Below are 21,703 nucleotides of genomic sequence, written 5' to 3'. Positions count from 1 at the left end.
AATTTAGGCTGCCCCTTTCCACTTTCAGAACAACAGATCAAGAAATTCAGACACGAGCTCACGGCCATCTCGGCAAGACTACGCCAACAGAGTTTGCCCCACCACTCGAGGGAAAGCCCTTCCCTGCACACAGCCAGACCCAGAACCTCAAGCAGCACAGCACGCCTCTCATTCCGCAGTATGCATCAATAGGCGTTGCAGTCGATCGACCTGTATCGAGTGGGAGCTTCAGCCCTTCAGGGTCTGCGCACGAGCCTCGATCCTCTGCAACAGCGGACTCGCGCGACGCGTTAACTTTTTTCACAGCAAATTAGTGTTAACCTTACCAAAGCCTAACACTCTTGAATTTTGCGCCATATTGATGGCGCAGCAAGCATGTGTGTGTGTCAATCGCTTGGACCCTGAATCGCAACTTGGCCGGTCCTCAAGGTGCTGTTCACCTTTCCATCGACCAGCTTGATCCATACTTATCATCCTGTTTGCTCGCGCGGGCGTCAAAGAGCAGCAATTTGACAAGCCAACATCCTTTGGTCTCGTCGGTCGGGCCTCTACGAATTGTCCGCGTTGTGGTGAGGCGGCAAGCTGCCTATCACCACTGCCACCTTGTCGACCGGAGGATGAGCAATCTTCGCTGATAGCGCTCGCATTGCGGCCGACACTCCGCTCAAGGGACCATATCATACCGACACAAAATGGCATCCTACTTTTTGCCGTCCTTTCTGACCGGCTGGAACCTCGCGTCCGTCTCGCCGTTCTCTCTCTCGGCCAACCTCCAGAAGCGCATCCTTTCCTACCTCTTGAAAAGGACCCTCGGACATCTCGTCGACGGCGGCCAGCTCGACCTCGCTCAAATAGACGCAGGCATCGGCAGCGGTCGTATTGAGATTCACAATGTTCGACTCGACGCTGAAGCTATCAATCGACGCCTTTCTTCCCTGCCAATAGCGTTCGTCGAAGGCCAGATCGGACGCATCCTCATTCAACTTCCCGTTCCCAACTTCTGGAGCGGCGAGCTCTCCATCACCGTCTCTGATGTGTCGGTGTCTGTCAAGCCCCGATCTAGGAGTGCTGAGCATAGCTCCAATGCCAATCAGGACCTATCCGCATCCTTTGCGAGCGCAGCAAGTCAGCTGTTCGTCGAGGATGACGAGGCGCAAGAGATCGAGCAGTCGATTCACGAGTCTCTCGACCCGGAGGAGCTCAGACAGGACCAAAGGGAGTCGGCGGAGGACAAGGGCTCGCTCATTGCCACCTACGTAGAAGCCCTTTTGACGCGATTGAAAGTTGCCATCGAACGAGTGCAAGTGCATTTTTTGTCAGATGCAGTCGACCTCTCTCTCAAGCTTCACAGTGCTACCGTCCAGAGCTCCAACCTTCGCACGGAGCAGGCGGGTCAAGACACCGATGCCGACCGCTCCAATGACGCTGCATCAGCTACGATAGAGTCTCCGCAGCGGTGTCGGTACAGCGAGACCAGAAGGACGCTCGAGCTCCAAGGTTTCCAGGTCTGGATGCAAGACTATCGAAAGCAAGCCACGTCCCGAGATACGGACTCCTCCTCGTCTTCCGACGACTCTGCTGACGAGACGCTTTCAGCTTCCCGCTCGGATCTCCAGGACATGTCGCAATCGATCGCCTCTCTGCAAGAGTCATCCGCAAGTCTGTACGAGAGCGCGATAGGCGGATCAGCCTTCCAGGAAGCGCCTGCATCCGCTCAACGAAGTCCGTCACATCGGTCTGCCAAGGCTGGCGCCTCTCATCCTGTCACAAATGCGCCGCACATGCTCTTCAGTCTTGGGACAGAGCCCGTTGTCATCACGTACAAGACCACCAAGGAGCGTCATGAAGTAGGCTCGTCCGACGAGTCCTCGAGCCGCACGATTCAGCGGCTCGTCCGCGTCATGACCGACGTGGACGTGCAGGTCGGCAACGCCGGTGCCGTCGTCTTCATCGATCATATCAGCCTTCTCATGGTGCTGCTTGGTAGTCTCGGACATGCTCCACCGCAGAAAGACGCTTTGCCAGGCGATCGACGAGCAGCAACACAGCCGAGAAGCCCTTCATCTTCCTTCCGACTACAAAGAAGCCTCGTACTGAGCTGTCGCGTAAGCAGTCTCAATCTCATCATCGGCTACGATGACCCTGCAGTGCTTCAACGCAGCCAGCCTTCTCTCGAGACGTTCTGGGCTCGTCCTTCTCGCTCACACCCCGATTTCGGCCATATTCGCTTGCGATGTGACAAGCTCCTTGCTCAATTCACCAACGTCACCACCGACGACAAGTCGAGACCAGACCAGCCGCAGGTCCAAATTTCAGCCGACGACCTAGGTCTCTTCGAGCACCTCGCGCCGGACCTGTACCAGCAATGTCCGCCCGGAGCATCCCGGGTACTTCCTGTTCTGATTCTGGATTCAAACTTGGCTCAGTCTGTCGCGCCGAGCAGTGCATCTGCAAAGCGACCTCAGCACGACTATGCAAGCAGCACTGTCGACGTCTTTGATTGGCGTTACAGTGGCTCGGCACCTCATCGTCCTGATGTATCCGCAAGCGATCCCCCAAACTCCGCCAAGGCTGCGCGGTTCAAGACAGCCGAGACGCGCTCAACCTATTCGTCCTCTGCACAGAGCCCATATGTCCGCAATGCGTATGGAGACCGCGGCTGGAAGCTCAAAGCGAGATCGCAGGCTCCAGGCAACACGGTCGAAGCTTCTTCGCCCAGTATTGCCGTCTCTGCTCTGCTTCCGCACGCGGATGGCGAACAAGGGCATGTCAATGCGACAGTAGCTCCAGTACACGTCTTTCTGGATGTGTCACTTTTCACACGCCTCATGCCAGCTCTACGCAGATTTGCAACGGCACAGATCGCCGCTCTCAAAGAGACGATAGAGGCAGAGTACGACATGTCAGGTTCCATGGCTACCCTTGCAGCCAGTGTCGCCACGATTCAGGCTTCGACCGATAGCTTGCTGGACGATCCATCCACAAAAAGCTTCACAGGTAACAAGAGCCCGTACAAGCTCGACGTCAAGATCAGCTTCGTTCGCATCGATGTTAGGACACCGCAAGTCTCGTATGACGCTGCTGCGCTCGCCGGAAGACAACTTGGCGCCACCCGGATGGGTGGGCTCGCCAGAAGGTCTGGGATCTTGGTGTTGCAAATGCAGCGTCTCGACGTGAGATCAGGTCTCGCCGAGAAGCAAAAGAGGAGCAACGCGATTCGATTCGCACCACCGCTCGGTGAAGGCGGACGGAACGGAGAGCCGACCGTGACCAGTCAATGCAGCGTGGAGTCGATTTCTGCGTACCTGGCCTTGCCATCGCAGTCCCGTGCGCTGGTCCTGGCCATGATCGAAGCCATTCAGGACGACACAGAGGCGTCCGGACCGTCTGTCAGCCCTCGTACACGATTGCTGCCTCGAGTTCAAATTTCGCGCATCGCAGAGACGTCTGCCGGTCCAAGCTTCGGATCGTCCGAACAAGAAGCCGAAGACCGCTGTAGCGTCTCGATACCATCTGTCAAGCTCGAGTTGGGCAAATCACAGCTGGATTCTCTTCAATATATGGCCGACGACTTGACGCAATCGATCCATCTCTGGACATCCGACAAACTGACCGATTCCGACACGCTCGACGCGGAAGATCTTAAGATCCTTGGCAGTCGATTCTTTGGCAGCCGTGCGGGTATGTCCGTCATGTCGTCCAGCACCGACTCAACCGAGACGGCTCGAGCCAGCACGAGGAACTCGTCCCTGCTTGTCATCATCAGCGAAGCTTCCATCCGTTTGTGGCTCCCGCATTTGGCGCCAGGCGCCCATCTTCCAGGCCAAGAACCTGCGGAATCGCCCAAGAGCCTTTTGCTCACAGCGTCGGACTTCAGGCTCTCCTTCGACAGCGACAAGGCCCGAAACATCACTCGTATCGAGATGCGCGTCCCTCAGATGCAACTCCGCGCGGAATCTGGTAGCGCTGCGGAGGAGGTCTTAAGTTCTCGCCTTGCGTATCGAACGATGGAAGCAAGCCTGGACGACCGGAGGCACGACAACATGTTGCTCCTCGTGCTTGAAGCATACGCCGAACCCTGCACAAGCTATCGCGAGCAAAACGTCGACCTGACGCTGTCGTCGGTGACGCTGTCGCCCAGCTTTGACCCAGAGCTTGTCCCCCGGATCAAGCGGTTCTTGAAAGCACCGGCTGGTGTGTTTGAAAATGTGGAACCGAACGAAGTGACTCGCATCAGCTTCAAGGCAAGGGATTGTTCCGTCTTGGTCGCACCTCCCACCACCACCTCCCGTGCAGCCGTGGCGATCGGAGAGCTCTCTATCAAGACCAAGCTGACATCACACGCGCCAAAGACCTCCATCAAGCTTGCGATCGGCGATCTCGACCTCTATGCAGCCGAAGGGGAGCTCTCTGGAAGCGCATCAAGTCGCGCAACCGCTGCCAAATCGGCCGCTGAGCATTGGACACGCCGCAATTACGCACGCCTGCTGCACATCCCTGAAAGCAAGGGCAGCGTCCATCTCAACACGCTCACGCGCCCTGAAATCGATGTCAAGATCACCAAGCTTCGAGCAAAGCTTCAAGCCACAGCTGATACGTTGGACGTCGTGTCCGCTGTCGTTGGTGCCATGACGGCAAGTCAAGGTCCCGCATCGAAAGTCCCAGCCGCGCCACCCACCCGACAAGATGGTAGCCTTGCGTCATCGGCCGACACCGAGCTGAGCTCTCACGATGCTGCCGGGGCTAGGCAGACCGCAGCAAAGCTGTCGTCAATGGCGGCACAAGATCCGGACAGGATGGCTGACCTCCTGTCAGGCATCGAAGATGATGCCTACCACCTCGCAGCACCTCTGGCCGTCGGCGCTGATCTCGTCGACGATGATGTGCCCTCCGACGCTGCTTTCCTGGGAGCAAAGGGTGAGGGTCGATACCACCCCGAGATCGTCGAGACGACGCTCGACTCGGACGAGTTCTTTGGTGGCGAGTCGGTCGCTTCGCTATCGCTCCTCTCTCCTCGCACCGACACCGTCCTCTTTGCCGATGAAGACGTCACGATACGTCTGCTCGATCCCAAAGGCATTTGCCCCGTGCAAGAATACTTTACCGACCCAGATCTGCGACCGCAAGTCGACTCTGCCTTGGGCACGACAGCAAGCTCGTTGCGGGTGCGGGTCAGCAACTTTGACCTGTCGGTGCGTCTTCACGCCGGATATGACTGGGCTTCGACTCGAAAAGCGGTCCAGCAGGAAGCCAAGCTAGTACGCAAGCGTCTGCAGAAGATCAAGCAGTTGCTGGCAGAAGGCCAAGTGCCAGATGACAGCGTGGAAGCGGCCACTAGTCATCTTCTGGACTCGATCCACATGAGCTTGCCCACCATCCCTGCAGAAATGGACGCTGATGCGATGATGCAAGCCGTCGAAGATGAGCTAGGCGATCCGTCGGACGCGGTATCGACAGCCGACAGCGACGCCACTGCGTCGTGGCAGGCGCTCCCCAACGCGCGGCGCGGCCAGCAAACAGCCTCAAGAAGCAGCAAAGGCCCTCCTGCCACCAACGCTTCTCACAACAAGCTGCAGCGATCGCAGCGCTCCATGATCGATTTCAACTTCCGCGGGCTCGATGTAGAATACGACAAGGCGGATCCTTCGCAATCCGGCCACGTGGTCTCTCGTCTCGCTGTCAATGCTCGAAGAGTCGAGATCATCGACAACATCAAGACGTCGACCTGGCGCACCTTTCTCACCGAGATGCAGGACCAGAACGCTGCTTTGCGCCACGACGCAGAAGGCAAGATGGCCAAGGTCGAAATTGTTCACGTCCGTCCACAGGGTGGGACGCTGGATGGCGACCACGCGGCGGAAGCGCCAGAGGTGCGAATGCGAGCCAAGATCGCACCTCTTCGTCTTCACGTCGATCAAGATGCACTCGATTTCCTGAAGAAGTACTTCATGTTCAAGGTACCAGGTCAGAAAGAGCCGGCGCCGTCTGCGTCGTCCACTGGTCCACCGCTGCCATTCGTCCAGTTCGCCGAGGTGCTTCCGATCAAGATCAAGCTCGACTACAAGCCCAAGCGGGTCGACTACAATCTGCTGCGTCAGGGTAAGACCATCGAGCTGATGAACTTCTTCCACTTTGAAGGGTCCGAGATGGTGCTGCGTCACATCACGCTGCGTGGCATCAACGGATGGGCACGCCTGTTCGATACACTCAACGACATCTGGACGCCGGACGTCAAGGCGAACCAGCTGGCTGACTTCCTGTCGGGACTGGGACCGATTCGCAGTCTCGTCAATGTCGGTGCTGGACTGGCCGATCTCGTGCTGCTGCCCATCGAGCAGTATCACAAGGACGGAAGAGTCCTGCGAGGTGTACAGAGAGGCGCGACGAGCTTTGCCAAGAGCACGGCGCTGGAAGCGGTCAAATTGGGCGCAAGGCTGGCGACGGGGACACAGGTCATCCTGGAGCAGGCGGAACACATTCTGGGCGGCGAAATGCCCACCGCGCTTACAGCGCGTGCTGTCGGACCGGACAGCTCTGGCGAGAGCTACGAGTCGTTGAGCGAGAGCATCATGGTCGAGTCGATGACGTCTGAGGCCGGCGTGCAGGCAGACAATCTCGTCAGCAGGTACGCCTCTCAGCCGGACAACATGCGCGATGCGCTTTCGCAGGCCTACTCTGGGCTGACCGAGGGGCTGACTTCTGCAGCTCAGACGATTCTGGCCATTCCGATGGAGGTGTATGAGCCTGATCCCTCAGGAGCCGCTGGAGCGACAAGTGGCGGAACTTCGGGAGGTGGGAGCGGAAGACCTGTAGTCAAAGCGGTCCCCATCGCGATCCTGAAGGGCGCCAGAGGGGCGACGCAAGCCATCGCGAAGACCATGCAGGGCGTCCAGGTGACCTTGGGCGACATGGAGAACGTCAAGGAGGGCAAGTACAAGCAGCCGTCGCGAGGCCGTTGATTCGGGCTCCGTCTCACGCTGTCACCTTGAGCCATTCACATATTAAGCATTGCAATCCATATACCGTCTCTACTGTGTCCTTAGAATGAAGTTCGCGCTAGGCCTTGCGCGCGTAGCTGGCGACAATGGCCTCGATCGCCTTTTCAGCCGCCTTGATACCGGCGCTGAACTGCGCATTGTACGCCGACTGTTCACTGCGTTTGAAGATGCCCGCATCGACGTACGACTGGAACGTGTCTTGCTGGTACTGGGTGGCGAAGCCGAGACGCGAAGGCGAGGTGGTGGAGGACGCGAGGATGCGCGAAGTGTAGAAGCCGTCTGAGAAGGCGCGATGTGCCACTTGAGTCGCACAGCGATCCAGCTGCACTTGACGCCTTGCGAGCGATGTGTAGCCTCCGACGCCGCGCTCAGCTTGTTTTGGCTGAGAAGAAGGGGTGGGTGTGTAGAGCGAGTGAGCAAAGCCGTGCGGACCCACTTCGCCGTCGTCGCCATCGATCCCGTCGATAGCGAAGAGCGACTTGAAGGACGAGCTGCTGGTGGGGAGGCGGATGCGGCTGATCTCGTCGAGCAGGGGTGAGAGCGAACCAAGCACGTCACTCGTGATGTTGCTCACCGCTCCGAGGAGCGCCGAAGAAAGCTCACTGCCCCAAGCCGAAAAGTCGTTCCGCAAGAACTTCTTCCTGGCGCTCCTAAAACACCATCCATCGTTCTGCGCACACCCCTCCATCTTGTACGACCAAAACGTCCACCCTGCCGTCTTTGTCTGCCAGACCTCCTGTTGAGTCCGACAGAATTCCCTCTGATCCTGCTGACGGTTCTTGCTGTTCCTGATCGAGCTCTCGGCGAGGGCGCAGGACCACTCGCCCACGACCAAATTGCCACGCGCCACCTTGGACTGGCGCGTGAACTTGTCCGTGATGGACGTGTCGAGCTTCTCGATGTGGCCTTGGACAGACAAAGCCTGATCGGCGGGTGTGTAGACGTAGTACGCGTGGTGGTCCGAGACGACAAAGTCGTTGCGGGTCGAGACGAATGCTGCGCCCTTGGCGAGGTTGAATGCGTCGTGAAAGTAGAGTGGGATGTGTTTTGCAGATGGGGAGGCGGCACGCATGGCGTCCATCGCGGTGGGTAGCCAGCGCCAGTAGGACTCGCGGTTCTGGGGCTCGTTGAGCAGTTGAATGCCAATGACGTTGGTGACATCCGAGATCTCCTTTGCCAGCCAGACGAGGAGTTCTGTGGTGAGTGCCTGGTTGAATGGCTCGTACCACTCGATCTTGCCACTGTCCAGCCCAGAGTGCGGCTGACCATTTTGCGAACCATACGCGCCGTGCAGATCGACAAGCACACCAATATCGTACTTGGCAGCCCAGTTGATCGCCCGCGCCACGTAGCGCCAGCTTAGCTCGTACACCTCTCCGTACCTCTCGAACGGACTGTGATGCGTAAAGTACGGCCCGGCGGACCAGTATCCGATGGGAAGACGCACCGTGTTGATCCCTATTTTGGCCAGCTGCGCAAAATCATCCTCTGTGATCCACGTATCCCAGTGCTCCTCCATGTAGGCACGTGCCGAAGTGAGACCGGTTTGGGAGGTGCCGAAGCCGCGAAGAAGGTCGTATTCGGATTGCTTGCTGTGGAGCGCGCACGACATGAAGCGCGGTTCCATCCAGCCTTCCTGGACGAACCACGCGCCGAGGTTGACACCCTGCTGCTGACGGTAGCGCATAATGGTTGCTCGGACGGGGTCGAAGGCGGGGAATGTGGGGGGTGGGAGCGCGTCCCAGCCGCCGGTTGGCGTGTAGCCGTCGGAGAAGGGACAGCCACCAGGGCCGACCTTTCTCGACGAAGCTAGCTTGCTTGTCACTTCAGCGTCTACTGAGGTCTTATTGTGCGACTCGACCGGGACAAAGAGGGTTGAAGGAACGCCCCAGTTGGAAGTGTTGTGTGTCGCGGTCCAGTTGTTGGCGGTCAAAGTGCTCTGCACCTGATACGAGGTTGAATTTCTGCCCTGAGCTTGGGAAGCATCGCTCGTACTCATGTTGGCGATATCCGTACCCTTATTTGCGGATGATAGCTGTGGGACGGGTTTGTAGTTGGCCGCGGCCAGCGAAAGAGCGCTGGCAACAGCGTTCAGGCTGGTGTCTCTGGGAAGCAGCCTCATGGTTTTCAAGAACGTCTGGAAGGAGTGTGGGGGGAGCTGTGAGCTCTGAGCCGGTCAGAGCGATGTCAGACCTTGCGAGAAGAAGGCACTAGGCCAAATGTAAGGGTGCGCTTCGACGTCAGAAGGAGAAAGAGGGAGTAGAAAGGACAGTGACGACGCGAGACGAGAGGACCGGCCTCAAAAGAGAAGGACAAGGGGTAAGAAGGAGTGGAAGATGACGATCAGAACGGAGCGAATGCTCTGAAAGCTTTCATATTTAAGACGAACGAGGCTATCCTGTGCCTACATTGAGACCTGCGAGCCGAGGACCTTGAGCGGGAGGCCTCGACAGTGGCCAGGGTGTATGGCCAGGACCGCCCGAAACGATGCACCGACATCAACATCCACATCTCTCTGAGCTCGTGTCGTGCCTGACGCTATACGAAGGTCCAGTCTAGCAATTTAGGGACGGCGGGAATCATGACGGCTGCAGCTGTGTACCTGGTCGATGACCAGGCGGCGAACAGAGGCTAGGAGGCGCAAATTCTACGTTCAGCGAGCCTGAGGGATGCCTGATGCAGAACTTGACATGTCCCATCGGATCGGAACTCTTTTTCGGATCGCTCACCCTGCTTCGGCGATCAAACCCAATATCGGGGTCTTCGTGACGCCTTCGGCATGTCGCACCGGTCCGTTCCGCGAATGATGCTGTGGCTTGAGCAACGTTGTTCACATGTCCTTGGCATTCATGCTCAAGACCGGGCGTAACTTAATCGGCCAATGACGGCTCAGTATCCACGCTCACGCCACTTTCCTTGGGTTGCAACCAATTATGATGCGAATTGACGCTTGAACGCATGTGCGTCCTTTGTTGACAGCACATCCAGGCCCTTGTCTGGTGCCTGTCAAGATCCAAATGGCCTATCGAGCTCGTGCCTGCGTGTGAGCCACTTTGTCGGCTGCCCTGGTATGCAGGTCAGAGTGTGCCGAGAGCCTGGAAGCTCGCCTACGGTGAAATGGCCGGTGACCAACGCCTTGCTGCAACCTAGCCGAGCCTTAGACCCTTTGTCCGGCAACCTTGTCCTGCAACCAACGGATCTGGCCGCGAATCTACACATCTTACCAACAAGCATCCATCGCTCCCCGCCGTGCCCGTACAACACCATACTGCAACTCAGCAAGTTGGACACTCGTCTCAAACCGGCTTCTTTGCTGTAGATCGGGCATTGCACTACAGAACTGTCATGTCGACCGCACTCCCTGCCGAGGTGTCGGTGCTCATCCTGGGCGGTACCAAGCATCACTCGCGCCCATTGCTCAAATGGCTCATCGACCCGAGCAAAGATGCCGACAGGTCCGGCGTCAAAATCAGCCACGTCCGTCTCGCCGACAAGTACCTCGTGTCCAATGGCACCAGCACCACCTACGTCGAGCCCGATTTCTGGACCGTTCTCCAAGATCCTCGCGTCGAGTACCGTCAAGTCAACCTCAATGTCGAGTCGAATCTCTCCAAGACGTACGACATTCCGAACGGCGGCTCATACGACATGGTCTTTGACTTCACCGGCGAGGGGATTGGCCAACCGGAGCTGCCCGAGGAGGTGCTGATGGAACGAACTGCCAAGCTGGCTCGCTCGGTTGCCGCCGAGTCGGCACGCAGGAACGTGAAGGCGCACGTCCGTGATACCATCACCTTCCTCACCGTCGACGTCAACGCTGCGCCCATCAAGGAGTCGGATGTGGTCAAGCCCAAGACGGCGCGCGCCTACTGGTGGTACGAGGCCGAGAGGGCGGCTGCGAGCGTGCCCGATCTGCCACTAGCCATCACGCGGTCCGCCGAGGTCGTTGGGCCCTATGTCCTCTCTGGCTCTATCCCGTCGCGGTTTGCCTTCGGCTTCCTGTATCGTCACCTCAAGGAGCCGCTCAAATTTCTGTGGGGGCCCGATTTGCGTCTGCACACCATCCACGTTGAAGACTGGTGCCCCGCGATGTGGGCGATTGCTTCCTGGGTCGCCTCGCGCTCGCGCTCCTCTGCAGACGACCTCGCCGGCGAATCCCTTCCGCCAGTACGCATGAAGGACAAGTTGCAAGACACCTTGCGCGAGAAAGTCTCGGACTGCTGTTCCCGCACAGAAACACCGCGAGCACCTTTATTCCACCTCGTCGACGATACTGACTTCAACCAGGGAACGCTGATCAACATCATCAGGGAGACGTATGGCATCGAAGCCGGATTCGTCAATCCCCTGGTCAACGCCTGGGCGCGACTCAACCTGCAGAGCGTCGCAGAGGACATCAACGAAAAGCACGTCAATGCTATCGAGGGTATTGTCAAGGAGACAGGCATTCAGGATGTTCTGAGCGGCTGGCTCGATACCGAGCTCCTGGCCAACCAGTCGATCGCGTTGGACGGGACCAAGATCAAGCGCGTGCTAGGCTGGGGGCCCAAGATCAAGGTGGACGGGCAGAGGTTAGAGGAGGTACTGGATGCGTTGCGGGCGCTCAACCAGTTTCCCCCACGCGACTACTGAGTAGGAGGCTTCACATCGCATCGCAATAGATCGTTTCTCATCGCACCAACAGCGAGGCAGCGGGTATCAATGGGTTGCAATTGAATGTGTATTGTATCAGAAGGCAAGTGAGTACTTACCACGATCCCATTCACGGACCTTCTTGGGCGGCGGAGGAGATGCGCTCCTTTTCCTTGACCGACCGCTGCTCTCCTTCCGCTCTGACTTTGACCGTGTTCCTTCTTCGCGCCGTTTGCTTCGCCTTCCTGCGCTGTGGTCGTCATGATTGTCGCGCTCCCTGTGTGTGCTTCGATGTGAGCGCGAACTCGAGTGATGGCTACGCTCGTGATGCCTACCTGAGCTCGATTTCGAGCTGTGCCGCTTGTCTCGATCCTTGTCATGTCGATCTGAATGCCGCCCCGGGTCTCGGCTTGGTTCTGACCGAGGTGCGCGGTTCCGTTCGCCCCTCTGTTGTGGGTTTGATGTTCTCGCGCCTTCCGAGGGCGCCTCGTCAAAATACCGATCCATCTTGCTCGACGGGCCATCCTCGCCTTGCGGCTTGGTTGACGAGCTGCTCGGACTGCGCTCGTCGTCCGACCAGCCCCGCAGTCTGGACGACTCACCTGCGTGCTCGCGCTTGGCACGACGAGCCTCTCTTTCGACCTCTCGCTCCTGCTGCCGCAGCAGCGCCTGATTGTGCCCCTCGACATTGCGGATCACCGATGTCAAGAACCGCTTGTTTGTGTTCGGCACGCGAGACGGTGCGCTGCTGCTCTCCACGTCGTCTGGAACGGAGTCGCCGGTGTGCCTCGTCTTGGACTTGCGTACGATGAGGTCGGCGATGTAGGCGTCCAGCTCGGCGTCCGGCACCGAAGCAAGCTTGCTTGACGACGCCATGCTCGTGTCAGGGAGACGATGCCATCGTCGTTTGATTTTGTGTTGGTGTGTTGGAATGCAAGATGAAACGTCCCAGGACCCTGACACGAAGCGGGTCGGATTTCGGACATGTGGAGATCTTCCCGAACCTTTCAGGGTCCTCCCTTCTTGCCACATCTTGCTCTTCAACGGACCTCGGAGTCAAGATGTCAAGCGCAACGGCCACGCTGCTACTTAAAGGCCTGCCTGGGCGCACACAGCTTGCACTCGACGCTCAGCAAGATGCGTATCTGAACAACGAGCAATTTACAGGCATCAAGAACCTTCCCGCCGGCTGGCACTGCGTTTCGTGGAGCATCGCGACGACTTCAAGCGACGACACGCCCGGCCCGTCCACAGGCGCTGTACGAAACTTGCTCCTGCGGTACTTTGACGAAGGCGAAGTGGTGGCTCGAGAGCTCGACCGAGGGCAGCAGCGTCTCGCAGTGTCAGGATCCGGCCGATCCACCCGTCGGCGTGTCAGCCGCACCATCGACCCGTCTGCCAGTCGGGTGGCTACGATTGTCACCCCGGACGTGCGCGGTAGCGTCGAAGAGCGGCTACTTCCATACCCGACTACAGCAGGGGACTCTTGGCGTGCGGCGACACGACATCTCAGTGAACATGGCGGGCACGTTGGGCGGCAGGTAGTAGCAAAGGTGCTCGGCGTGGACAGCGAAGGAGATTCGATCACGGACAGCCTGGCCGCCGGACCTGCACAAGCCGCAGACGGAAAGGAGGAGACAGTGCTGCAGCAAAGCGGGAATTCTGGCAGGAGAGAACACGGAAAGGTCGTCTGGGGCAAGTCGAGACCTGAAGCGGAACGATTCGAAGTTCTGGCCGACGGTGACGAGACGGACGAGGGCGATCCCGCCCAGACCAGCAAGAAGCGCTCCAACCCCGACTCCACCGAGGATGCAGACGACGAGGCTTTGCACTTCACTCCATTCGACCTGCGTCGTAGCTGGCCACCTCACTCGACAGGATCCGATATCACCCGCTGGAGCCAGGACAAGAGCTGGCTCCTGCGCGACGTAGCCCGTCGAAGCTCAACCGGCATCATCCCACCCTCCTTGGAAGCGAACAACGAATGGTCAGCGCTGCTGTGCGAGCTCGAGCTGACTTTCATCATCTTCATAGCGGCCGGCAACGGCTACGCGTGGCAGCAGTGGTTCGATCTCGTGGCTGTGTTCTGCCGCTCGTCGTCGCTCATGGGTGCGCAATCCGCATTCGAGCTTCACCCCTCGACAACGCCGACCGACCTAACACCGCACATCGCCTTCATGAGCACATTGCGAGCTCAGCTGGTTCTCCTACCGATAGACTTTTGGTCGACTCAAGAGGGTAAGGAAGAGCAAACGCTGCTTGCACACCTCGACGCGCTTCGTGTCAACATCGCCCGCTCGCTCTCCGCCGCCGCATCCACCGGCACCACAAAGGAGGAGGAGCAGCGCCAAGCTCTCGTGCAAACATGGCGCGCTCTCTCCCATACCACCGCCACCGCGTTCGGTTGGCAACTCGACCACCAGCTCGACGAGGAGGCCGAGGTGCATGCCGACCTCGAGGCGGACGAGGGCGAGGGTGCACCTGTCATCGTTGATCTTTGATGCCAATGTAATCCATCGATTTCACCACGCGACTGTGTTGCAGACCCACTGCGATTCATGCATGGAAGGGTGTGCGGGTTTGGCAGCTGTGATCGCCCCGGATTACGGTGGGAGAAGACAAGTAAGGCGCTCGCAAAGCCCCGCTTCCGGTCAAGAGAGAGCCGAGCTGTGGGGGAACGGTAGTTTGGTCGAGGAGTCGGTCTCGATCAGCCGTCGTCGGGCTGTACTGCCAAGCTGGCCGGGGTGCACGTCGCTGGACAAGCCGAGCTTCGTCGAGGCTTTCGATTGGCTGATCAACGAGAGTCAGACCCACGTGTGGCGCAACGGTGCGACCTGTCAAGACGACGATGTGGCATGGGCCCCAGCTCTGGTTGGAAGGCGCCATCACTATCGGCAAGTGACACCGCCACTTTCAACAGTGCCTCAAGAAGTGCATCACAGACCACTTGAGGGCGATGGGCAACGAAAGGACAAAGGCGTCGCTGTGTGCATGCTCTGCTGAGCGGTGAGGCCGTAGATGCGTGGCGTGGTTTTGATCTGTCTTGAAGGCGATCGTCATGGCCTCACGCTTGCTGATGCTTTGCCCTCGCCCTCCTACCTGCAGGTGGGTCACCAGATGCCCCAGGTGGCATGATGTGAATGCCGAGGTTGTGGATTGAACGAATTTCTGATGTCCAGTCGTGACAAAACCCATAAGGTTGAAGTTTTGTGTCGCCAGCTGTCTCCTCGCTCTGTGCGGGTGGAGCAGTGGTCGACGCAGCGACGAGCCTCGGGGTTGGTCGGAGCAGCACTTGATTGACCCGGTCATCCGACGTTCGCTTCCACTGGCAACATATGGACTGCAATTGCCACCTTCGCAATCGACCTTCGTTCCTCTCTGGAAGATCAGGAGGTCGAGAAAGTCGCTCCTTGGATCGCATGTCGCTCGGAGCGCCCGCTTTGACGCTCCCTGCGACCATACCTTCCACCGTCGAACAAAGCCCCAATGCACATGTGGACTTATCACATATGGAGACCCTTCGCCTTTATAGATCCCTTCGCCTTCATGGATCTATGAAGGCGAAGGGTCTCCACATGTGATATGTCCACATGTGCATTGGTGGCTTGTTCGACGATCGCGGAGCGCCATGGAGCAGATGAGAAAACACCACAGGCAGGCGTCAGGTCGGCGGGGCACCTTTGAGTCACCCACACTGATGCTCGGGCTTGGCCAACTTCTTCAAGTAGTGGAGCTTGGTGTTGCCGCAACCAATCCAGTGGCCCAACGGGCCTTGGTGTTGCACTCATTGATGCTCGCACCAAGAATCAACCACGTCGGCGGCCTGCAAAGCAACCCGGTTGATCCTGGTGCTGCACTGATTCGTGCTTGCACCAAAGATCACCCGCGTCGGCGGCCTACAAGGCACGCCGGAAGAATGTGCTCAGAGGTTACTTGAGTCCGGCCATGTCACTGCAGCTGCTAACGCCAGTTATTGTGTAGATCTTCGGAATGCTCTATTGCGCAAAAGTACATTCATTCCGCCGACTCTGGCTGCGATTCCCTGGACTTCTTCGACTCCACCTGTTCTTCCGCTGCTGTCTCCTGCGGTGCCGACAGCGCAAACACCTCCTCCACCAACCCCGGCAGGAACCGCTGCAATCTATCGTGCGTGAGATCGAACAGCTGCTTCTGCACGCCCTCCTCAGTCGGCGAGAGCAGCTGGGACGTGGCCATGACGAGAAGCACGTTCTTGAGGTTCTCCGGTATCGCCTCTGTGAGCGGGTTGCGCCGCCCCGCATTGCCACCCGTAGAGTTGATCATGCGATCCATGAGATCGAGCACGTCCAACCAGAGACGCTGGAACTCGTCACCTCCCGAAGAGAGGGACGGCATGAGGTGCAGGAACGTCTTGCATATCAAGGCGGACGCCCGGATGCGGATCTCGAGCATCCCGCCGTTCTTGTTGGCTGCCGAGGGCGGGTCGATCTGGTAGACCTGCGGCTTGAGCAGGTCTTCGATGAGCGGGAAGAGCGTTGCTGAGAAGACGACGCGGATGAGCGATGTGCTGGACGGTGCCGTGTGGGTGCTGGACACGAGCTCAGGGGAGAACAGCGCTCGCTGTAGGAGCGTCACGGCGGCGAAACGGACGGGAGGGTACGGGTTGATCCACTGCCGCGCGAGTCCGGTCAGCAGAGCCAGCCAGTACTTGCTCCACACCTCATCGATCGAGCCAGCGCTAGTCTCGGCAGAGATCAGACGCGGGATCTCGCCTTTGAGCGACTCGAGCAGCTCCACTGCTGGCACGCCCCGCTCCTGTTGTACCTTTTCAGCTTCGGCCATCTCCTTCTTCTCCGTCAGCGTGGCACGGCGTTGCGAGGATTCGCGCATGATCGAGTTACGCCACGCCGTAGTGTCGGCTCCGTGAGCAAAGTCGACCAGCTGCGACACGACAGGCAGGAAGTTGTCTTGCGACAATTTCGACCCATTGTCTTGCGATGCAGAATCCACCACGGATGCTCTGACCGCCTCGAAGGCCAAATGCGCCGAATCAGCATTGCGCGTGTTGGCGCTGTCCGCAATGAGCGCAAAGACGAGTCCCCACTCCGTGTGCGATCGGACCAAGTGCGGATGCGTGGCGAGAATGCGCATGAGTCCAGCGAGCAGCTGCTTGGATCCCGAGATGCGGATCTCCACCGGCAAATCGCGCAGCAGGTCCAACGCGATGAAGACCTGATCGCGAAGGGATTCTTCTCCTGCCCCGAGGTTGAGCACACGCAACAGGGTCGCGACTTCCCGCTCGACCGTCATGGGATGGTACGCCTTGGCGTTGCGGATCACGGCGGTGATGTGGTCCATAATCCACGGCCACGTCTCGTTGACGAGCATTTGAGGCGAGGAAGCGACGATCTGGATCAAGAGCTCGAGAAGGAAGGAGGCACGTGGATCGTAGCTCAGCGGCAAGCTTCCGGCCAGCAGATCGTGCGACTTGGACCCGCCCAAGGAAGCGGAAGCTCCGTGCGGCTTGCTCGAGTCCTTTCCGTTGGCGGCGGAGTCGCCACCGTGGTTGGTGCTGTTGGGCGTCGAGGTTCCATCCGTGTTGCCAGCGGTCATCGACTCGCGGTACAGCACCTTCTCGACCGTGAGCGCTTCGAGCAAGAAGCGAAGATAGTGGACGGCGCACAGATGCGACTCGGGTCCCAGACGGAGCACCTGAGTCCATAGATCCTCGAGCCGGCAGGATGCGATGCAGTCTACGGAGCTTAAGGTGGCCTCGATGTCTTCCGGTGTAGCTTCGTACGGTGCAGGCTCGTTAGTGTTCGAGTTCGGGGACAGCAGGTACGACGAGAGCGTGCTGAAGAGTCCGCCTCCCTGCGCGCGTAAATCCTGCGGCGAAGGACCGGGCGCCTTCTTTGCCTTGGTCGGGATCGGGACGGGTCCATCGGCAAGGTCCTCCATCTGCACCATAGACGCCGGCAGCATGCCGTGAGCAAAGAGATTCTTGAAGATCTCGAACAAGTCGGACCAGCCCGTGCGAATGGCATCGACGTTGTCGTTGGCGATGGTGAACAGGACGACGGCCGCCAATTGACCCTTGAAGTTGACACCGAAGCGAGTCGAGAGCGGGCTGACGGTGACCTGCTGGTTCTCCACCTCGACTGTCGGGTTGCTCGTCAACGTCTGGGGTACTGAGCTGTCCAGCAGGCATGTGGCGCTAGCCAACGTGTGCACCATAAAGTCAAAGACTTCGATGAGACCGTATCCTGACGCGAGGATCGCACACTGACGGATGCCCGAGATGGCTCGCTCCACAAGGTACTCGTCGGTGAAGGTAGAAAAGGCAAAGGCGACGCTCGAGAGAATGGGTTTCCAGCTCGCACGGAACATGTCGCGATCGAAGGCGGTGGTGTTGCTGGCGACCAGGGTGCCAGCGGTGCGCGAGCGTCTCAGCAGTTCCTTCCAAGCGTACTCGAAGCCGAGCTGGCCAGCGTGCTCTTCGGGCATGACGATTTCGCGCTTGCGGATGCTCTCGTAGATGGCACCGGTGAGCTCAGGAGCAAAGTCCTCGCCACCATTGACGCCGCGGAGGTTCTTACGGTAGTCTTCCACTGTCATGCGACGCTTGTTCTGCGGGTTGTGCTGATCCGTATTGAGCATGATGACCGAGTAGGCGAGGATGAAGACGGCGTCTTCAGTAGCGATGCCCTCGTGCTTGGCTGAGAAGTAGGTCGAAGCAAAAGTTTGCGTGATGCGCTCGATCTGCTGTGATTCACCAGGCAGACGGAAGCTCTCCAGCATCTCGCGCAACGCCTCGGCGATGGGCTTGTCCTTGAAGTCGAACAATCCCACGAAAGCTTCGAGCACTTTAATGTTGTCGGGGCGCCCAATGTAGTCGCCGACGAGCTTCTTGTCGAGACGAGGACACTCCTTCAGGAATCGAGCGATGCGCTCTTCTCTTGAAAGGCTGTCATCGCCGTAATCGAGCAAACCTTCCTTCTCGAGGAAGGCCAAGCCGTCCTTGGGCTTGGCATTGAAACGGCTCGCACCGTCCAGGATTGTAGCCTTCTTCGCCTTCTGGGCTGCCAGAGCTTGTGAAGACATACCGCCGGGAAGGACGACATTTTGTCCCGCAGCGCCAACTTGCGACGTTTCGTTGCGGTCTGCGATGGCTGCGATGAAGGAGAGCAGGGCATCGAGAGCGAACATCTGTACAGGATCCTGCTGTGACGGGCTTTGCGGGTTGGCGGCATGGATGCTCCGGCACAAGAACAGCAGCACGCGCTCGAACATGTTCTCGCAGTCCGTGTAGCAATCGTAGTTGACGTAGAGGTCGACGAGATACTCGGCGGAGCGCTCCGAGTCGAAGTTGCGGAAGAGGAGCGCAAAGGTCTCGAGATAGAGCTCGCGAGCCTCTCCGGTGGCAGGAGCACGATCCGAACCCTTTGGCAGCGGAGGCGCCGGCGGCGCTGAAGGTGGTGGTGGCTGCACTTGCACAGCTGCAGCGTGGAAGGCGGGAACGCCTGAGCGTGCAACAGCTTCGGCAGCATTAGCACGCTTGACGAGGCTATCGAATGCCCTGTCGCTCCAAGGCTCGAGCGGAAGCGGGAATGTGGGAGCGAGGCGGTCCATCAGGTAGTTGAGGAAGAGCTCGTGCTGCAGCTTGAGGTGCTCGCGCATGGTCTCGAACATCGTGGATAGTGCGCGCAGGCTGAGCGACAGCGGAATGGGGTCCTCACTGCGAGCCAGCGTGAAAAGATGCTTGCAGGCGGTGTCCTGCATGAGAGCACGCAAGGAGGGGAAGTCGCCGATGGAGCGGCCAGCAGTCTCGAGGATCGAGATCAGCATCGACATGCCGAGCCTGCGCATGGTGTTGGTGTGCTGGAGACTGTCGGGATCGAGTAGCGAGATGATGACGCGACACACCTCGAGGATGGCTGGAAGTCCGAATGGCTCTATTTGAATCGACGTCGGTGCAGGTGCCTCGGTTCCTGCATCTGGCGCAGCATCATCTACCAGGATGTCACTTCCAGTGGGAAGCTGTGCCTCATCTGCGCCCGCAGCGCCTGTCGAGGAAGCCTTTTCGTCTTGCAAGTCTGTTTGAGCGGCGTCGGTTGCCTTCTCAGAGACCGCGGCTGCTGCTGCTTCCTCCTTGTCCTCTTCTTCGCCCATCTCGCGAAGCTGCTCCAGTACCTGCGCTGCAGCAGCAGGGAAGACGTTGCTGGTGGGATCGGGCATTGTCATCCTGCGGCGCTTCTTCTCGTCGAGGTCGGCATCCTCGCCAATGGGTTCGGCTGCCAGCGTCGCATGTTCCGGTTCCGCTGCTGCGCCGTCTGCACCGGCAGCAAAGAACTCGTCTGCGGACGGAGGAACGAGCGAGAGACGGCTGAACAGAGTGCGGACCATCGCAGTCATTGACAGCTCTGCAGTGCGGCGCAAGACATCAGAGAGGCGGGTCTGGCAACACATCGACAAGCCGGTCTCCATCATCTCACAGATGCTGTCGTCGCCGAGGCAGTCGGCAAGCGTGCGGATCTGCCTTGAGGGGTCAGAGGTCTGTACGAAGCCGGCAGAACCAGGCTCGATCGGCTCGCAGATGATCTCGCGCATCACCGAGAGGATGCGGACCAGCACCAGCTCGTCCGTAGTGGCTTCCGAGGCTTCGAAGCGACAGTGGCTGGTCGCGTGTGCGATCTCCGCTACAGCGATCCTGGCATCAGGTGCTGACAAGGAGACGACGCCGTGGACGAGAAACTTGTGCACAGCCTGCAGTGCGGCGGAGGTGACAGGAGCCGAAGTGCGAGGAGAAAGAACGACCCGGAGGAAGGGTGCCAATAGCGCCGGAAGCGGGAAGGTGGAAAAGTTGGTGCAAGTGCGCAGTTGAGCCTTGAGCGTCGCGAAGCCGACCAGCAGCCGGACGGGATCATCCGACTTGGCGGTGATGCCCAGGGACAGACCCAATCTAGTTGCAGCGGCTGACGAGCTGGAGTCCGTATCGTTGGTAGCCTCCCGCTGCATGCCCCTCAAGGCGATGCGAGCACTGGATGCGGCGCGGGGTGATGCGACATCTTGCTCGAGATTGCCTTGAGCGGTTGGCGCCTGCTGTGCGGTGACGGTCGGAGGGACTTGAGCGGTCGAGTAGCTGTAAGACGTGAGTCGAGCAAGTGCAGCCGACGTGGACGCATTCCAGCGAGTCGCTTTGCGCAGGGCGGAGGCGACAGAGGTGATCTCGGACAGCACGAGGTGCAGCTTGTGCGTCTGCAGGCTCGCAACAGCTGCTTGCCGAGAGTACGGGTCCGAATCGATCGACACGTTGCGAAGCGGTGAATGCGGCGACGAAAAGTCGGTCGCAATGTGTGCAGACCGACGATGACCGGCTGGCGTTTGGGATCGGGACGAGGCTGCGGAAGCGGCCACGGAGCCCCTCTGCGGTGTCATCATGCTGGCGAGAGGATGCGCAGCAGATGTGACGATGTCGATGAGGAGGTTAGCGAAGGTGATTGCGTCGAGAGGAGGCAGCTGTGAACACTTTTCGGTTGAGACCCGTGCACGAATCCAACACGTCAGTCAGCTCAGTCTGCCCGCGTGCACACAGACAGCAGAAGACTTTCTTCCAAGCAAGGAAATTCTCAAATTGTTACATCGACTATTTCAGGTGTGGAAACCGTTTTTTTACGCGCTCGCTGACACCGCCGCCACCATCTCGGTCGCATCTCATATTCAGGTCGCAAAGCCTTGATCTCACCACGGTAGTCGAGCTTGACCTTGTCGCCGGTGCTCTCGTGCTGCCAGGATAGCGTATGCTTCATCCATTCTTTGTCGTCGCGATCAGGATGATCCTCGTGCGAGTGACTCCTCTCGATTCCTCCTCGGTCGCTGCTCACATCAGTTCGCACAATCATATCACGGCAATGTCAAACGTATCAAAACATCGATTTCAACGCGGCTGGGACTGCGGAGGGGGAAGAGCGAGCTTAGTACTGACGCTTGAACGGCGGAACGGGCTTGCATTCGGCCTCGTCGAGCGTCGTGCTAATGACGCCACGGTAGTCGAGCTTGACCTTGTCGCCGGTGCTCTCGTGCTGCCAGGATAGCGT

General features: G+C 58.9%; 7 protein-coding genes across 7 annotated transcripts in view; 3 read left to right on the top strand and 4 right to left on the bottom strand.

The window, feature by feature from the left end:
* Positions 1-692: 692 nt before the first annotated feature.
* On the top strand, positions 693-6,959 carry PSEUBRA_004116 (Vacuolar protein sorting-associated protein 13A N-terminal domain protein; the record flags this gene model as incomplete). Its single annotated transcript, XM_059465224.1, has 1 exon — positions 693-6,959. The coding sequence occupies one exon, from the start codon at positions 693-695 to the stop codon at positions 6,957-6,959; it is 6,267 nt and encodes a 2,088-aa protein (XP_059320514.1).
* Positions 6,960-7,056: 97 nt separating this feature from the next.
* Positions 7,057-9,120, bottom strand: PSEUBRA_004115 (Glycoside hydrolase, family 5; the record flags this gene model as incomplete). Its single annotated transcript, XM_016437671.1, has 1 exon — positions 7,057-9,120. The coding sequence occupies one exon, from the start codon at positions 9,118-9,120 to the stop codon at positions 7,057-7,059; it is 2,064 nt and encodes a 687-aa protein (XP_016291222.1).
* Positions 9,121-10,343: 1,223 nt separating this feature from the next.
* On the top strand, positions 10,344-11,630 carry PSEUBRA_004114 (NAD(P)-binding domain protein; the record flags this gene model as incomplete). Its single annotated transcript, XM_016437687.1, has 1 exon — positions 10,344-11,630. The coding sequence occupies one exon, from the start codon at positions 10,344-10,346 to the stop codon at positions 11,628-11,630; it is 1,287 nt and encodes a 428-aa protein (XP_016291221.1).
* A 130-nt stretch (positions 11,631-11,760) lies between these two features.
* PSEUBRA_004113 (uncharacterized protein) lies at positions 11,761-12,506 on the bottom strand (the record flags this gene model as incomplete). Its single annotated transcript, XM_059465222.1, has 2 exons — positions 11,761-11,875; positions 12,052-12,506. 2 exons carry the CDS (start codon positions 12,504-12,506, stop codon positions 11,761-11,763), a joined length of 570 nt encoding a protein of 189 aa, XP_059321488.1.
* Positions 12,507-12,691: 185 nt separating this feature from the next.
* On the top strand, positions 12,692-14,131 carry PSEUBRA_004112 (A1 cistron-splicing factor, AAR2; the record flags this gene model as incomplete). The annotated part of the gene is made up of 1 exon (XM_016437683.1): positions 12,692-14,131. One exon carries the CDS (start codon positions 12,692-12,694, stop codon positions 14,129-14,131), a length of 1,440 nt encoding a protein of 479 aa, XP_016291220.1.
* Positions 14,132-15,644: 1,513 nt separating this feature from the next.
* PSEUBRA_004111 (Sec7 domain protein) lies at positions 15,645-21,047 on the bottom strand (the record flags this gene model as incomplete). The annotated part of the gene is made up of 1 exon (XM_016437680.1): positions 15,645-21,047. The coding sequence occupies one exon, from the start codon at positions 21,045-21,047 to the stop codon at positions 15,645-15,647; it is 5,403 nt and encodes a 1,800-aa protein (XP_016291219.1).
* A 188-nt stretch (positions 21,048-21,235) lies between these two features.
* The window catches only part of PSEUBRA_004110 (Fumarate reductase/succinate dehydrogenase flavoprotein-like, C-terminal), a gene marked incomplete at both ends in the record, with an annotated part of 2,289 nt that continues 1,821 nt past the window's right edge, over positions 21,236-21,703 (bottom strand). Inside the window, 2 exons of the mRNA XM_016437682.1 lie at positions 21,236-21,471; positions 21,592-21,680. Of these exons, the coding sequence (XP_016291218.1) occupies positions 21,236-21,471; positions 21,592-21,680 (325 nt within the window). The remainder of the gene's footprint in view (positions 21,472-21,591; positions 21,681-21,703) is intronic.

This window comes from Kalmanozyma brasiliensis (genome assembly GCF_000497045.1).
Source record: "Kalmanozyma brasiliensis GHG001 unplaced genomic scaffold PSEUBRA_SCAF3, whole genome shotgun sequence".
Lineage (NCBI taxonomy): Eukaryota > Fungi > Basidiomycota > Ustilaginomycetes > Ustilaginales > Kalmanozyma > Kalmanozyma brasiliensis.
Note: the sequence above shows the minus strand (reverse complement) of the source record. Positions and strands in the feature narration are given on the sequence as shown.